At 36.7% G+C, this 18,499-nt stretch overlaps 2 protein-coding genes across 2 annotated transcripts; one reads left to right on the forward strand and one right to left on the reverse strand.

Moving 5' to 3' along the window:
* Window positions 1–983: 983 nt before the first annotated feature.
* On the reverse strand, window positions 984–13,156 carry LOC111801834 (cullin-4). Its single transcript, XM_023686016.2, has 17 exons — window positions 12,679–13,156; window positions 11,813–11,928; window positions 11,345–11,691; window positions 7,432–7,612; window positions 5,565–5,687; window positions 5,176–5,463; window positions 4,456–4,581; window positions 4,217–4,318; window positions 4,020–4,073; window positions 3,161–3,267; window positions 3,009–3,069; window positions 2,792–2,923; window positions 2,503–2,640; window positions 2,335–2,415; window positions 2,170–2,250; window positions 1,928–2,008; window positions 984–1,367 (listed from the first exon to the last, which is right to left on the reverse strand). Exons 1-17 carry the CDS (start codon window positions 13,052–13,054, stop codon window positions 1,254–1,256), a joined length of 2,508 nt encoding a protein of 835 aa, XP_023541784.2. The 5' UTR covers window positions 13,055–13,156; the 3' UTR covers window positions 984–1,253.
* Window positions 13,157–15,839: 2,683 nt separating this feature from the next.
* LOC111802108 (glucan endo-1,3-beta-glucosidase 11) lies at window positions 15,840–18,310 on the forward strand. Its single transcript, XM_023686355.2, has 4 exons — window positions 15,840–15,982; window positions 16,071–16,381; window positions 17,199–17,951; window positions 18,093–18,310. Exons 1-4 carry the CDS (start codon window positions 15,946–15,948, stop codon window positions 18,180–18,182), a joined length of 1,191 nt encoding a protein of 396 aa, XP_023542123.2. The 5' UTR covers window positions 15,840–15,945; the 3' UTR covers window positions 18,183–18,310.
* Window positions 18,311–18,499: the final 189 nt, after the last annotated feature.

The raw sequence follows: 18,499 nt of genomic DNA on the forward strand, positions 1-18,499 counted from the left end.
TAAATATAAATACAACTATCCTACCTTTGATCCAATGACCTCCAATGCGATGTCGTCAACTGTCAAGGGGTACTTTACCTTTGTTTGAAAAATAAGCATGTACCTCGAGTATTTTAAGAAATATTCTCAGTAAGTGACCCTAGGGATCAAGAAATACGATCAAATGCAATCGTGTTTAGGACCTATCATAAAACATTATTTCATGGCCTTGGTCTCAACTTCCACTGTGGATAGAATTATATGTGTAAGTACTTATCTACACACGGCCTACGCGCACATCAACCCTCAGACGAGCTCGTATACGTACTCTTGGACCTAGCTTTCAACTAGTGTAAACCCACACTGTCGGTATATCATGAAGGGAAGGGAGTGTGCATAGTATTGTGGGGTATATAATACCATATTATAACATCATGACGGACATAAATGTTGAATACATGTTTGACTAATCATGACGGTGAAATATCTCAATGCAAGTGATCATACAATATGCATGAGGCCCCATAGTTTAAAATCATGACATGTATCCATGATACAATACATATTTTCGTTCATTTTATACATAACATAGTCATTTCATGTCATTACATAAGGTAGAGTACAATATGATACCATACTCAACAATGACATAACTTGTCAACATGATGTTCCATAAAATGACATATCTCATCATAAGCACACCATAATATAATAAACAAACATAACAATCACAAGATAAAACTCGTGTAAGGACCATAGGGCACGCGCTGTTTCCGAACAATTCATCCAACCCAAATACTAGTGAAGAAGCCACTTACCTGGTAGGTCAAGGTTGAAGTTACTAATTATTCTTGATACTAGCCTTAATATGCTTCTCAGTGTTCAATTCAACTTTAGATCCGTCGTCTTAAAACAAAATGACTTCAAAGATCGGCCGGCGACCCAATTATTGTATCTACTAGATTCCTAATCTTACTTCCCAAAGAATTATCATAAAACTACAATTGGGATCTCTTTGTTTTAATATAACTTTTGGGTGTAAACTTGATAAGATGATTTCATGGGATACACAACTTTCACCAGAGACGCCAGAAGAGATTTAAAGAGACAAAATTATGCCTTTACAATCATCAACGTCCAACATACATAACCAAAAATATTGAAACTAAAATTCTTTCTGTACATTAATTTGACAAAGGGATTGATGAAGAACATCCCGCCCTCCTTCCAATGCCCGAAATTTTCGGTGTCGTTTGCAAGGGGAAAACACTATTTTAGGCAAGGTAATTGTATATCTGTGGGTTGCTCTTGTCACGTTCTAGGTACTCTCTATCGATTAGACTTTCGATCCGCTTCTTCAAATCAGCTGGCTTTATTGGAAACTTTAACTGTTCAACATACCACATAAATCCAGTTCGATATCAAGAGTCAAGATATTACACACTTCTCAGTTCCTCCAAACAAACCAGAATCAGATAGCCATTTTCGCTTTCATTTATAGGTGGAAGAACGTCAAGGAGTTGCAAGAAGTGCCGTTTAATGAAAAGTGTTTCTTGTCGGGAAAAATAAAGAATAATATGGACTAAGAATGCACGAGGTGTTTTTACCTATCAAGCATAACTCAACTGATTAAGACATTATATCTCAGCTAAAAAAGACAAAGGTTCGAATCTCTAGCCCCTACATATTGTTGAAACAAAAAACGAAGCCATTTTCGCTCTCATTTATAGGAGGAAGAAACGTCAAGGAGTTACCAGAAGTGCCATTTAATGAAAAGTGTTTCTTGTCGGGAAAAATAACGAATAATATGGACTAGGAATGCATGAGGCGTTTTTACTTATCAAGCATAACTCATCGATTAAGACATTATATCTCAACTAAAAAGACAAAGGTTCGAATCTCTAGCCCCTACATATAGTTGAAACAAAAAACAAATAATGTCTTTTACCTGTTGGAATAATTCGGTTATCAGAAGGGTGTGACTCAACACTTTCCGGGTTTTCATTATTCGAACAATAGCGGCATCAACCTGCAGATGGCACACAACTAATTTAGGGGTATACGAATCCGTAATCTACTATTAATCTGCTGTTTGGTCAGAGAATAGTAACAAGCCTTTCAAGTCTTATTCTTCTCTTCGATTCTAAGTTTACATTCAAGTTCAAAGAACTATAGAGAAAAATGGTTAACCTGATATTGACGGTCCTGAAAGACTCTTTCAGTTGTGCTGGTATTCTCTTCTACTGTTTCCTTCATCTGAATTGCATTGACCTGCATCCCACACGATAATACATGTAGTTTCAGACGTTGGAATAACACGATCATTCCGAGTGGGCAAAATGAAATTCGACGTACCTTAAGACGGTAGAGGGGAGCAGTAAACACTTCATTGAACACGAACGAATCATGGTCCTCCACGTCTCTACCTTTGGGTATCTAAATATATAATGGAGAGAGAAAAGGAGTTCAAATTCATAATTCATTTTGTATTTTCTCCCAGAAAAGACATCAAATGAAGTCCACCTTTTGCAGTACTCTAACTTTTCCACAGGCAAGTGACTGTAAAGTTCTCCTGAGTTCTTTATCCTCAATTCCAGTAGATTCTCTAATGTCTTGAAAACTGAGCTTCTCAGCGTCGTTGAAAAGCATTAAAACCACGGTCTGGACGACAATGCACAGTTTAAATCTTTCGACGTGGTAAGAGAATACAATGATTTCCCGCCCCATTTCATCCAAGAAAGACAAGGAAGAGTAATAAAAAAAGGTCCCACAGAATCCCTAAAAACAACCATAATGCCCAAAAGTAACTCACCTGAAAAAGGGAAACGGCCAACTCTTTTTTACCTTTTGGGAACTCAGCTTTCAACACACAGTGGCCTAATGAATTATGCCACATTAAGCGTCTCCCACTGTACTTGCTCAAATAGAACTCTTTGAAAATGTCCTACAACACAAAGCAAGGAAATCAAAGGATTACTCCAAATTACATGTACTCTTAAAGATCCATACTATTGTCTATTGATATCAACCTGGTAGACATTCAATTCGTGGGGAAGCCTAACGTCCATGGGAGGATAAGTTGGCCAATACCTACAGATGCAATAGGTTATTAAAATTGTTGTTAAAAGCGGAACAATGAAACAGAGTTAATCAGTAAATAACCACATTAATTACAACTTACCCAGTCGTTAAGACATGAACACTCATTTCAATCCCCATGGGGAGCTTTGTCCTCGCTTGGGATGATTGCTTGAAAGATTCATTGATCTCTTTAGACAATTCTATGTCCTAATGCAATACAACAGAAAATAGATTTCAGAAGATAGTGAAATTCCAACGTAGGATAGGTATGGTAATTAGTAGACATGTGTGAAGGAAAAAGGCCCAAGACAGCAACGAAAAATAAGAAAAGGAGACGGGAAAAAGGAGAGAGATGATTTTTGAGTTCATTCATAGACAAAGTATTAGACAATTTACCCCAAGAAATGGCATGGTGAATATTTGAATTCATTCATATACAAAGGAAAACACCCTCACTGAATTTTCGAGTTTATCGACTGGGCTCCAATCGAGTTTATCGAATACCCCCCTCCATGATTTTTGAGCCCATCAAAAGGTCCATTCTTTTAGCTCTTTGAGATAACTAAATTGGGATTACTGGGCTCCAATCGAGTTTATCTGACTCAACGACGGATGATGATGGAATGTAGGTCTATTCAATCTTCGGACATTGGGATTACTAAATTTTTCAAGGAGACCTTCTGTAGCCAGAAATCTACCAATAAGTGCCATAGTGGGTGGGAATATATTGTTCGAGAGAAATTATAGCAGAAATTTTGTCGAGGTGGAGGACGTGTTTTTTAAGATGCTAGATGCTCAGTCACTTCCCTTCTCCCTCTAAGAGCAAAGATGTCATTTAAAGTCAAATTAAATGAATTCTTCATAACAACTAACCACAATTCACAACTATTCGGGATTGTGTCGAAAACAAAATCACAATTGTTGGAGAAACCTTGAAAATAAATTTCAGAAGTATGCACCTTAAACATTCCTTCAAGTTTGTTCGTAAACTGACTACCACACTCGGTCTTAAGCTGCAATGAAGAAAAAAGAACTAGTTAGCATTATTAAAACAACTACGAGCTAAAGAATTGGACAAATAAACTGTTGGCATGATTAGTAAATAAAACTCAACAATCACTATTGAAATTTGAAACAAGGAAAACTAGTCCCCGACTTTGGAGATCATAGACTTCTCTGCATCAATGGAAGCACTCTTTCCTAAAAGAAGCCTCTTCGCTAGATCCTTCTTGTAAAAGGCTTCAAACACATCTTTGCCCTACATTGAACAAAATCAAGCAGGCTGTAAAAAAAAAATTCTTTATGGCAATTACAAGTGTGCATAAGCTATGGCAAAATAAAATAGCAAGTGGCCGAAAAATAATTTGAGATCAATTAGACAAATATGATAACTACCTGAATAAACCTGAACAGAACCAACACTTTGTCCAGGGTACCCTCCAATTCTTCTTCAGAAGTACCCTTATTTCCAGCACGGAGTTTTTCATCAAGAAACTTTGCAATCAGTTCGGCCGGACGATTCTACAGAAGGAAAATATTTGGCTGTTAGATCATATAATTGAACATAAACCTGCAGCTGAAATGATGATACAAAAGAAAATGTTAAAAGTATGTTAAGACATGCAAAGCTGATGAGGAAATCAAAAATAGGTCTTGAAAGTAATACAGATTAGCAGAATTAATTCACATATCAATAAAAGTTTGGTCCATAGTTTTTACAACTTATGATTATGAGCAAGATCAAAGTCCAGTTTATCACATTACATATGAAGAAAAAAGAGTTGAACTCTTCCTGCAAATCATGCTATAGCACTTGGCTCAGCAGATATTGTTGCTTATTCACCTCGTCGCGCAATAAGGTGAACATTAGTTCTCAATGTTTTCTTTAATAAATGGGGTGAGCTGCCTCGACTCTCAACATCATCAGATATACGCTTTTAAACAAGGATGACAAAGTACACCAGATAGAATAATACCAATTACAAGGTTATTAATTCAATTATGTTGCAGTTTAAGAATGTGCATGCACCACTTATTTTAATTATCTTCAACAATTAATGGGAATGGGAACATGCTGAAAAGAAAACAAGAACACAAACATGGAGAGAGTAGTACCTGACGAAGATTAATCAGATGCTCAAACGAATCCTTTATCGTATTGCAAAAAGCTTCATTCTTGGAAAAACTTTCTTCCCATATTGTATCAAGAGAAGCCTTAAATTCTAAAAGCGATGGGACCATATCCTTGTCCTTCTCATCATCCATGACAATATTTTGCCCAGTTCTTCGTATATATGAGCTAAGGGCTTGTCTTAGTGATTCAAGGGCATTGACCCTTGAAATAAGGTTGTACATTCTCAGAAGGTCTCCCATACGATTCCCATCCATCAGCAATGTAAAACCCTAAAGCCAAAAAAGATTCTAAACAAATATATTCTGCAAGAAGAAAATGTAGGAGCGAAGAATTTATGGAAGAATAAAGAAAATTGAGTTATTGATGGAACCTTATCAAGAATTGCAGATATATGACGTTCAAGGAGTTGTCTTTCTGTAGTTGCTATCAGTGGCTTTCTTGTACTTGAATCAAGGTAGTGCAAACATCTATCTTGCTCTGCCTGCAACCTCCCCTGGAACAACAGATACAGAACTGGAATTAACATAAATGGATGATTAGTGAGAAACACAAGAAGGAAGATTAACATTCGGTTCTTCAATGGACACAATGTGCAATCTTTTTTATGCCAAGGAATCAACCAACCCCTTCATATTCATTAACTATGAGATTCAAAACTAAGAACTACTAAACCTATAATTCTGATCGACTTGGGATACTGCAAATTGCAGGTAAGTAGCCTCCAATATTTACCAAGCCATGTTCTCTTACTATTTATACAACCAAGAGATATCCAATGTTTATGAGTGCAGAGTGTCCAACTGGGAATAAGAACGCGCATCCCCTTAATTCCAACTGGATTCAGCTGGGATATACAAAAAAGAGGAAGAAAAGAAAATTAAGAGAAGGTCCACTTTAATGTCCAACCTAGAAAACTTCAGCCCCTTTATTCCAGACCAGTTTTGATTTCCAGAACCTCAGAAGAGACTCCACGAGGCCAAACTCCTCCATCAACCGAAACCACCCATTAGCGGCAAAAACACAATGAAGAAGAATATGATAGAATGACTATCCTTGGAACATAAGTTGCAGACCAGCCCCTTTTTTCTTATTTTTACAATTACGAGAGCATTTTCCTAATTTCTACCTTGAACTTAGGTTTGATTTCCAATCATTGCTCCCTACTTTTTTGCTTTAAAAAGAGATTTTGGCAAGGTACAACTTTGGTCCTAGTGTTTATTTGGTCTTTGAAGTTTGAAATATAGTTCTAAGGAGTCCTGAACCTATTACCCGTTGGTTAACACCAAAACATTGACTAGGTTGTTAATTATTGACATAGATTGCTTATTTGTAATTTTTTTAAATTATATTGAACGACACTAAAATAGTAAAAAGTTTTGAAAAGGAAACATTACAATTCGGGAAATCTGCTCCTCCATGCAACTGATAACACCCAACCTATCAAAACGTTTCTACAACCTCATACTGAAGCTTATGATGGCAGAGCAATGACTTGAGATTGCAACCCAGCTTTTAAATCACCCACCCGATTCATTTGTTGTTCAATCATAGAAAAGAACTGATGAAATTGGGAGATCAAAATGGAGTGGATCGACGATGAAGGCATAGAACAAACTGAGCATCAAATTCATCTTCAATTTGATTAAATTCATCATGCTTCTTCTACTCGACTCTTCAATTGCTCGTTTGTTCACGAGGAATTTGATGTGATTGGGAATGAGAATGGAGACAAGAGGAGTTACAAAGGGGGTAGTGTGTGTTTATGGATAGGGGAGTTTCCTTCTTTTTAGATTCCAAAGTTTGAGAGGGGGTTGTTCGTGTTTTCATTTTACCGTAGACGTCGGCTGGAGGAGGAGAAGAAAGGAGAAGGGAAGAGAAAAGGAACGAGTAGGGAAGAGGGAAAAGGAAAAGGAAGTTAAAAAAAAAAAAAAAAAAATTACCTAAGCCAAAATTAGTATGAAAATTGAAACCTCAACTAAAAATTGTCACATCAACATGGTACCTAATTTTTAGGTAAGTCAACTAATATTCAACTTAACTCAGGACCATTTAGAACCATTTTTCAATCCTTCAGGACAAAAATTTAGATTTTGAAACCCCAGAGACCAAATAAACACCAACCTCATACCAGAGGTACTAAAAGTGTATTTTTCCCAAAAGATTTACTGCGTACTTAATCAATGTAAACATGGCTAAGAAAAAGAGCAAGATTATCACAAAGATAGATGAATGCAAACCTCTGCATGCTTTAAATATTCTGAAACGTCTGACTGCTGCATGTGTTTCATGCCTTCAGCAGCATAGAACTCCGAAGTGTATTCAAGGAATGGCTTTTCAAAGCTCTCTGAGTAAATTCCTAGCGCAGTAAACATCTTCAAAAGGTGGTTGAGGAGAGTCCGATTAACTGCTTCACCTAGCCTAAAAGACCAATTAAAGATCCATGTTAGTCAATTATTTTATATAATACATATATAATGTGGAATAATCTAGTAGATAAACTAATTGTACAAAAAAACTTTTTATTTTACTTCATAATGAATATTCAAACCTCAGTAAAATTGGCTTATGCTGTTTTATGAAATTCTGAAATTCTAATGCATGGTGGGAAACAGGAAAGATTCCAATATAAAGTAATCTACACTTGCAAACTTGTAATGTCTCGTTTGGATTGCACGCCGTAGATAATTGTGTCAATTTAGAAAAAACTACATGAAGCAAATAATTCCCACGGATGAGAAGTAAAGGAACGGGAAGATTCACCCATATAGGGATTACTGATCTGTAATGTGTCAGTGTCACTAATATAAAATTTTCAACCATCAAAGACAGATTTTTTTTTTTTTATAAGAGGCAATTTCATTGATGATTGAAACTTACAAGAGGGATGTATAATCCATGGTGTTTACAAAAGACCTTCCCAATTTGCAATGAGGGAGGTAATAACTATAGGAAGTAAAAGTATTAGACAATTTACACCAAGATATAGCTGGATAAACAACATTGTCGAAAGTTTTGTGTAGGGTTGTGTCTTTTCTGCAAATATTCTCTGATTTCTTTCTTTCCACAAATTCCAAAAGAAAGTCATGATGAGATTTTTCCGTAATAGGGTTTTGCATTCTTGAAAGGGTGGTACGTTAAGGCCATATCCAAAAAAATCTTTTACCTCCCTAGGAAATGTGAGATGTCATCCGAATATATTGAGAATCGTTGTCTAGAAATTCTGAGCGTATGTGCATTGCATAAACAAGTGACTTTTTGATTCGTTTTCTTTCTTGCATAATGGACACCAATGTGTAGAGAGAGTGATGTAAGGCATTCTTTTTTTTTTTTTTTTTTTTTTGAAGATTTTCACTTGTGCTAATGGTTTTATGCGCTATTTCCCAAAGGAAGAACTTCACCTTTTTAGGTTGATGTCCTTTCCATATTGTCTTTGCTAGCGTGGAATTTATTGCTTCTACTTTTTCCCCCGTGTCCATCATCAAGGATTTTGTAGAAAAGACCCCATCAGCGTTGGGGAGCCAAGTTAGTAAATCTTCTTTGTTTGACAATACCACAGGGGCAGGGGCAAGGCCAAGACCAAGGCTTAATTTGGCCCACTCCGTTGCTTCATTATCCTTTAAATTCCTACCAAGCTTCAAGTCCCAAAATTTGTTGACAAAATACCACGTTTCTGTAATCGTGGCTTTTCTGCTATGAGAGAGCCTGTACAAAAATGGATACTTCAAGGCTAGCGTGGTGTTTTCAATCCATGAATCGGTCCAAAATGATGTGCTTCCCCCATTCCCCACCTTATGGCGAGTTCGGTTGGTGATGAGATTTTGATGTTTCTTTATGTACTTCAAGGCCCTTTTGTAGAAGATGGAGGGGGTGATTTTTGTTTGATGTAGGAGTATATTTAGCCTTTATAAGATTTTGCCATAAGGCCTTTTCTTCAGGATGATATCTCCATATCCATTTGGCGAGGAGAGCTTTGTTCTTCTTCCTTATCGAGAGAAGACCGAGGCCTCCCTTTCTGTTGGGAGGTTTATAATATTCCAACGAACAAGGTGTGCATCATCTTTCCACAAGTAGTTTCTGAAAAGTCTTTCTATATCCGCGGCCACTTTTTGTGGCATTTCAAATAGAGACATGTAGTAAGTAGGGAGGTTAGATAATGTGGCTTGTATTAGGGTCAGTCTTCCGCCTTTTGAAGTATAACGTGATGACCACGTTGACAACCTTTTTTCTATTTTCTCAATAATAATCTTCCAAAAAAAAAAAAGGATTTGTGGTCTCCTTTTAAAGGTAGTCCTAGGTACATATTCGGCCATTCTCCCTTTTTACACCCATCTATGCTAGCAAATTCTTCAATGATCTTTGTGCTAATATTGATGCCCATGATCTCTGTTTTTTGGAGATTGATATTTTGTCCAGAGAATCCTTCGCAGGTTTTTACCATCTCAATCATGTTTTTTATGGAAGAGGCATCAACCAAATCAGAAAAGAGGATTGTGTCATTTGCGAACTGAAGGTGGTTGATGCTCAAGCCTTCATTACCAATCTAAAAACCTTTTATCTGCTCTTCGTATTTTGCTTTTGTCAATAGGCGACTGAGACAGTCCACTACCATGATGAAGAGAAAAGGGGATAGTGGATCTTCTTGTCTCAGACCCCGTGTGACATAAATATTCCCTCTCGGTCTTCCATTGATGATGATGGAGAAATTTATGGATGAGATGCATCCTCTAATCCACCTTCGCCATTTTGGGCCAAAGCCTTTTGCCATAAGAATGCTTTCGAGGAAAGTCGAATCAACCTTGTCGAAGGCCTTTTCCATGTCAAGTTTAATGACTACACCTTTTTGTTTCTTTCTTTCCCGTTCATCAATGAGTTCGTTGGCCATGAGGGATGCATCAAGAATTTGTCACCCTCAACAAAGACAAATATTTTTTATCATTTCAAGATATGCAATCGGCATTCAATCCCCAAACAACTATCCAGATGTTAACGCCACAAACACATCCGGTCTCAAACCAAGGGGATCATATACCCAAACTTGACTTACGAATAAATATTAATTCCATGACTTAGAAAAAATTCCTCTTATACTCAAATATTAAATAATCATATCATATCTTATCTGGTGTTAGATCCAAAAATTTAGATTCATGGAAGAAGGAAGAGGCCAAAGGTGAATGAACTCGAGAAAAATTTGACAAAGACATAAAATGAATATAGATGAGGCATTTCTTAGTTCTGATGGCTTTCATTGCAGCATGTCCAATATTTTCCAAGCTGCCAACAGCTTGAAAAAAAGCAGAAAACTGAGTTTATAGTTTCTCTCAGTTCTAATCATCAAAGAATGTAGTAAGTGCCTTTCATTGCTGTGTTTGCTTGAAAAGAAGAATCTCGAGAATAAGACGGAACTTTACGATGCTAAGGAGGAGAACATGCAACTTTCTAATGAAGAAAAAGATTAGAGAAAGATATGAAGGAAAGAACTCCTTGACATCTCAATAACAAAGGGAATAAGATTGATTCAAAAAGGTAAGATCACTTGGCTAAAAAGAGGAGATGACAACCTTCTCCAATGCTAGGTGCGCATAGTTTGAAGAGAAGGAAAATTTTGTGGCTGAATGCCCTTAAAGCAATCGCTGGTCTACGGGAAGGAACAACCATATCATTCAATGCAAATAAAAAGGTTAGGAGGTCGTTGTTGACCTAATCAAATTTCTTGTTTCATTGAGAATTCATTTTGTACCAATCTCTGTAATTAACTGAAATTGTATTCTTTTTCTCTAAATCAATGAAAAGAGTTTCTCGTTACATAAACCTAACGTACACAAATAACTTTAAAAAGAAAACATCTTCTTAATTGTTTGTCGATCCTCATTCCAATCACAGAAACTTATACGAAACGACTGTCATAACCATTTTTGCCAATAGCTTATATCCTCTAGTAAACTAAGACTGCTAACAATTGTTGCAAGTATTCAAGCTTTTTCATTAAGAAATCCCTCGGCTATTAACTTTATTATTAACTCAAAACGTGCATGAGAAGTCACAGTCCAAAATTAGTGTCCACAAATAAAGAAAAAACGTCCAATTTCATGTGAATATGCGATATCCATAATGCTAAAAATTATTGCATCATTCAGAATAGAGATTTACCTTTCTTTCTCAATCATTCTTAATAGACCAGTAACTGTCTTGTGCTCGACTTCTGAAGATAAAGATAGATGTTTTCTGAAAAGTTGCAAGCCCATGTCCCATAATGAGCACACACTTGGTGTTTGTTTGACATACGTCCTGTCCAGATAAAGGGCAATGCCACGAATCATCAACATCTGATCACAAAAATCTTGCCAACATTTCTCCACATATGCCAAGAAAACCACCAAATCTGGGCTTTGCCCAACCAAAGACTGTAATGCTGCAGATATGTGCAGTTCACACTCCTTCTCAATCCGCCGATAAAGGTTTCCACCCATTTTGTGCAAGCAAAGATCATTAACAGCCTGCATACATAATACAGCAATTGGTCAAGAGACCTCAGATACGGATAAATGACGAAATTTCAGAAACTCTCCTTTTTCAACCAAAGAAGTGGAGGAACAATTATATAGACATAAATTTGACCTGATAAAGCTTCTCGAGATCACAAGAATTAGGTTGCTTCAAGAATATGGCACATATTGCTGATTTCAACTTTGCCCATGTATCCTCCTCAAAATTAGCAGGGAGGGTCGGTTTTGCTTCATAGAGAAAAAAAGAAAAATTGACGAATGTAAACCATTTTCAACATGAGATTTAAGTTTAACAGTGTCTTAACAACTATTTAGAACCATCTACACCATAAAAGGCTAGGCAGTAAACAAAAGCAAAAGCTAACACAGAGTATAGACGTGATCTCACTGTAATAATAGATACCAAGTTGAAGTATGTTTTCTTCAGCTTACCAATTTTTGGCAGATGACAAAAAATCTTCCATCATCATGAACTTCCAATTGAGATATTGGTAGAAGAGTACATATTTCTAGCTACAAAATCTACCCAAAATAATGAATGAACTTCCCCAATTCTATACGCAGAGTGTCCTCTTAATCTCCAAGAACATGAAATAATGTTTTATAATCCTGGTAGCTCTACCATAGAATTTCTTAGGATCCACTTGAAAATTTAAATGCCGCTGTGTAGAACTCAGCAATCAGAAGGAAAATCAGCAGAAAACGTCCAATTAAAGCTCAACTACAAGTAATCTAGTATGAATGGCCACAAAAACAAAATGAATTGAATTCAACTCGAGAGCCCATGTTGAGTTACAGCTAAATTCCAAGTAATTTAAAAGTAAGAACACGAAGATATCAATCAGCAAGAACAAATTGAACCTAGAAGTCAGAAAGAACAAATTGAATCGATCACGCGAAAACAAAACCTAACCAACAAAACATCCAAAACGAATTCCCTAAACCCCACGAGTGAGGAACGAGATCTAAAGAACAGACCTTTGACAAGCTTGATGACAAGTTTCTTGGCAGGCTGAGGAAGAGTAGCTTTCTTCCGCGACAAATTGGTGGCGACGGCGCGACTAGTGCCAATGAGATGGGAGTCGTCGGGCTTGAGATCTTCATCTAGGGCCATGGAAGAAGGGTCGAAATCGGCGTCATCGACGAGCGCGGAGGAAGTAATGTTGGAAGAAGGGCGGTCGAGGTGGTGGAGGCCATTCTTGTTGGGGTCGAGGGAGGTGGAAAGAGGTTGGGATTTGGTTTTCTTCATAGGAGGGGAAGAGATGGAGGCGGTGGAAGTGGGTGAAGAAGAGACGACGGAGCTGGCGGCGGTGTTGGCGGTGGCGGTAGCAGAGCGTTTGGTGGGGAGAGACATGAAAGTGATCAAGAGGAGGGCATTGTCCAGTGAAGCAGAACAGAGGAAATTTTGAGCACAAAATTGAAGATTGATTTCTGAAGACCGCTCTACCCAACCAACACACAAGACAATTTCAGAATTCCCTTTTCTTTCTTTTTTTTTTCTTTTTTTTATTATTATTAGCCAAAATAGGTATCGTTCGTGTTCCCGGCTTTTTGTTCGTGTTTTAGGGCAATTTCGGAAACCTAGTTTCCCTATCTAATATCCTAATATTCCCGTAGGGAATCGTAGTAGGGCTTGGATTTCGAACAAAATGAGCCTACAGCACTACTGCATATATCAACCTTAAAATCGAAACCCTAATTGAGTCAACCAAAGCACGGGTAAAAAACCTAAGTTAAGATCAATACTTTTATACATTATTGTGAGGAGCGCTCAAATTCGATGGTTTTGACACGTATGATTAGTAATCAACATTCAATAAAGGTTACGCTCGTGACCCGTTTTTGATTCGTTTTTCGTGGGGTACTGTTGACTACTTTTTGTTCGTGTTTTTAATTACAAAGTAAATAACCACAATACCGAGATATAGCCCAGTTGGATGAAAGCATGTGCCTTGCTTTTAGCTGAAATATAGAAGTAGCACATGACTTGAGGTGTCCTCTAGTCTAGATAAATTGGATGTGTAGTACTTCCCTACACACGGCCCATACGTATGAGCATGAGCCCACCAAGCGGTTCGCACACCCCCTAAGCTCATCATTGTCGGGCTAGTTGGATGTAACTGGACGTCTGGAGGTACAACAAACCCTTGAATATCATGCAAGGCATGATCATCATCATAGTGTACGCGTCCGTACTCATTATTATAAAAGGAGAAGTAACCTGATGATGTAAGTGAACATACAATATGCATGAGGTCTCTATAGTTTTCATCTTAAATCATTCATGTGATACAAACTCCACACATCTTTCACATATTACTTTTGGTAACTTGTATGCATAAGTGTTTACACATTCATCATTTATAACATCATTATGGATTGTGTATCAGAAAACTCTTCATCATAATGCAACATGACATCTCATACATGTACATCATCATAACATGAAATATCATATGCTCATTAACTTCTGCCTTGGTTCGTCCTCGAGTCTCATCCAACTAGGACATGTGCCCCTCCAATACCATTTGTAATGTCCTATGTCCAAGATTCAAATTAGGATGATAGTTTACTTGGCCTAAACGCTTAGACGGTAATGTAATTGGGCCAAGCAAAGGCCCATATCGTTGGGCCTCTTAATAAAGCTTGGACTTCCAACCTAGGATAACATTCGATATTGTCCCTTTTGGACTTTCCTTCGAACTTACTCTCAAGGTTTTAAAACGTGTTTGCTAGGAAGAGGTTTCTACACTCTTATAAAGAATGTTTTGTTACCCTCTCTAATTGATGTGAGATCTCATACAGATATTATTCACTTAAATAACGTTCAAGTTAACTATTCCCGAACACTCAAATACCCACGAAACGTTTTCGAATATTCTTCAAAATAAATAGTTTCTTTTTAATTATGCTTTCTTCGGGTCGGATTTCTACAAAGTTCTCGAAAAAAGAGTCGAAGATGATGATTAAAATCAAGTATAAAGCTTGAAATGATCACTCAAAATGAGGTGATGGATCCACACGACCCCCCAAATTCTTTCCTTTATTGAAAATAAACATGAACACACATGCCACCCTTTAGCCCTCGAAACTATTAGCGATTATTAGAGATGTTTATGTATTATGTGAGGTCGGATTGTGACGTTTTTTTAGTTTCAACTCAATTGTTCAAGTTGTAAATTTTTTCAATTTAAACAACTTTTATTAAATAATAACCCCAACCGTGTCATAAATTTTCAGGTTCGATTAGCTCGAGTTGGTTCGAGTCATTTACTCAATCGTTTTAGTAAAAGTGAAATGAGATTAGCCACTCACTCACGTGTAGCTAATTAAAATTTATTTTATAAAAGTAAAATAGTAATAAAAAAAATTATAAAATTAAATAAATATATGTATATATAATTGTATGGTAAATAAAAATGTATATTTTAAAATTAACAGTAAATTTGAATTGAGTTGGCTCAATCCAATCTAGTTTTAGCGAACATAAATCAACTTAATTTATAAAATTTTCATTTATTTCGTTTATTTGAACTCAACCCAGTTGAGAATGGTCGTGAAAGAGTCTCACACTGGCTAATTAAAGGGATGATCAGTACATCTCCATCGATACGAAGCTTTCGGTAAAACCAAAAGTAAATCCATTAGAGCTTATACTCAAAGTGAACGATATCATATCATCACGTAGGTCATGGTTTCTAACAAACCCAACCCAAATAAGTTCACGACAGAGATTATACTCAAAGTGAACAATATCATACCATTACGAAAGTCGTGGTTTCTAACGAACCCAACCCAAATAAGTTCACAACTCAACCCATATTGTACGAGCTGAATTGAGTTGATCGAACTTTCGGGTCATTTGAGTTCAGTTATACATAACCAAATCATGATGTAAACCATAGACATGAAGCTTCGATATCGTAAAACGTGATCGCGTTACTCGTAGTACCTAAAATGGAAGGCCACATGCAAAGGGCACAAGAAGTAGTGGCTAAGCATAGACATAGATATAATCAATATCAACATTTCTTCATTTCATTTCCTTCCCATTTGAATTTACTTTCATGCGAAGAAATTAAAGAACTTGGCGTGGCTGTAAAGACAACAAATTTATATATCAAAAAAAAAAAACAAAAAAAAAAACATCATTTTTTTTCACAAACAAGAAAAGAAAGGAATTGCGGCTTTCTTGTTCTTATATTTTCTCTTTCCCTCTCCTCCCATTTCTTCAATCTTCATGCCATGTTCTTCCATGTTCTTCTTCTGTTTCTTCTCCATGGTACTTAATTTCTGTTCTTGATTCATGTTCTTGTTGTTTTTTATGTGTTACCCATGATTTTGATTTGAAGTTTGAAGCTTTTTTTTAGGGTTTGGTGGTGAGCTTAGAGGAGCTTCATCTTTGGGTATCAATTATGGCCAAATTGGTGATGATTTGCCATCACCTGACAAGGTTTTGGATATGTTGTTGGCTTTGAAGATTACTAAAGTAAGGATTTACGATACGAATCAACAGATATTGTCGGCTTTTGCTAACTCTAATGTGGAGATTATCGTTACGGTCGAAAATGAAATGCTGGGTGAACTTATGGACCCCCAACAAGCCCTTCAATGGGTTGCTACTCGGATTAAGCCTTATGTTCCTGCGACTCGGGTTACTGGAATCGCGATTGGGAATGAGGTTAGTTAAATCATTATCGAACTCAAAAGTTTGTTCGTTCCGGTAGGATAATGGGTTTTTTGTTTTATTAAAATTAAGTTTATAAAAATTTGTTTTTTTTTATTTATATATTTTTGTAATGGTACGAGTTTACCGCTAACAGATATTGTCTTCTTTGAGTTTTCGCTTTCCAGCTTCTCCTCGAGGTTTTTAAAATTTGTCTAGCAATAGAGGTTTTCACACGCTTATAAACAATGTTTTGTTATCTATATGATTTTATAAATATTTTTTAAAAAATAGGTAAAATTTAGAAAATAAAAAAAATTATATTTTTATAACCGTACAAATCTACTTCGGGTAGATATTGTCCTTTTTTGTATTTTCCCGAGCTTTTTCTCAACCCTTTTGCTAGGGGGGTTTTCACACATTTTAAAGAATGTTTTATTCTCCGTCCCAACCCAGGTAGGATCGGGCCGTTATATAAATATTTTTAAAAAATAAGCTAAAATTTCAAAAATAATTTTTAAAAATTTAGTTTTGTTATTAAAAAATTGGGTAAGAAAAGAAAAAAGAAAAAGATTCTTTCTCTCTCCTCCTTTTCTCTCTCTAGAAAGTTCATTGATTCATGTCATCTATTGTCTTTATGTCAACTCAAGAAACATTTTGAAAATTCATTTTAAAACTTTATAAACTAAATAAAAATTAAACGCTAAAAACGATATTTAATAGCGAAATATAATTAAATAATCGACCTAATTAGTTTAGTATTTAACGAGCTATGCAGATTAACACAAAAGTACTTATTTTGATATCGTGATACCATTGTATTTTTTGTTAGGTCTTTACGGACGACGACTTGACATTGATGGAGACGCTAGTCCCGGCCATGCTAAGCATCCATACAGCCTTATCCCAATTAGGTCTAGACACCATAAAAGTCTCGACACCTAGCTCCCTAGCCGTCCTACAAGAATCCTACCCGCCCTCGGCCGGGAGTTTCAAGCCCGAAATAACCGGAATCATGTCCCAATTCTTACAATTCCTAAACACAACAAAGGCACCATTTTGGATCAATGCATACCCATATTTCGCCTACAAAGACAACCCAAATAACATCCCATTAGAATACGTAATCTTCAACCCGAACCCAGGCATGATCGATCCCTACACGAATCTCCATTACGACAACATGCTTTACGCTCAAGCCGACGCAGTTCTTTTCGCGATGGCAAAGCTAGGTTTCGGGGGTATCGAAGTTCGGGTCTCGGAAACGGGGTGGCCATCGAAAGGGGACCCTAATGAGGTTGGGGCAAGCCTTGAAAATGCAGCCAATTATAATAGGAATTTGTTGAGGAGACAAATGGCTAATGAAGGGACACCATTAAGGCCTAATTTGAGGCTTGAGGTTTACTTGTTTGCTTTGTTTAATGAGAATATGAAGCCTGGACCGACCTCTGAAAGGAACTATGGCCTTTACCAGCCGGATGGCACCATGGCCTACAATGTAGGGCTGTCCTCCTTTAAGGGCACTTCCTTCTCTCCTTCTTCTTCTTCCATTTCACTCACATCAATGGCTACTAGAGAGATGAAGGTAATGAACAACCCTTGAATTTCACTATATATTGTAATTAGAGGGCACCAAAGGGCTTGGATTTGGTTGTTCGTATGAATAATTCGATATGAATTCGAGTTTGTGATGTTCTTGAGAATTTGTTTAAATTGAATTGAACAGGGTTCTACGATCGGGTATTGTCGAAGCTTGGTGTACTCGATGTTTGTGTATTTGATCACCTCTCGAGTTTTTACGAGAAGACTGTTTTAACCGTTCTTCGTTCGGGATTTATTCTATTTTAGTCTCTAAATTTGGTTATTGTAATTTTAATAAGAAATTGACATACGTTTAGTTTCTGTATGACTTGTGTTCGATCAGTGAAAGAGAACCTTGCCTAAGGTCCGACGAAATTGCAAAATTGAGCGAAAAATAGAAATGGGGTTTGAGTTTTTTCTAAAGATTTGTCATGAGCGTGCCGAGATCATGATCTTGTATGGTTAAAAAGTATGACGGTAACAGTAGGTATTAGATGATACCTCTCTTGGGAAAATATGGTTTGAGGAAACCAAGGTGGAAATTCGTGGGCA

This window comes from Cucurbita pepo, chromosome 9, assembly GCF_057944985.1.
Source record: "Cucurbita pepo subsp. pepo isolate OVF chromosome 9, ASM5794498v1, whole genome shotgun sequence".
Taxonomy (NCBI): Eukaryota; Viridiplantae; Streptophyta; class Magnoliopsida; order Cucurbitales; family Cucurbitaceae; genus Cucurbita; species Cucurbita pepo.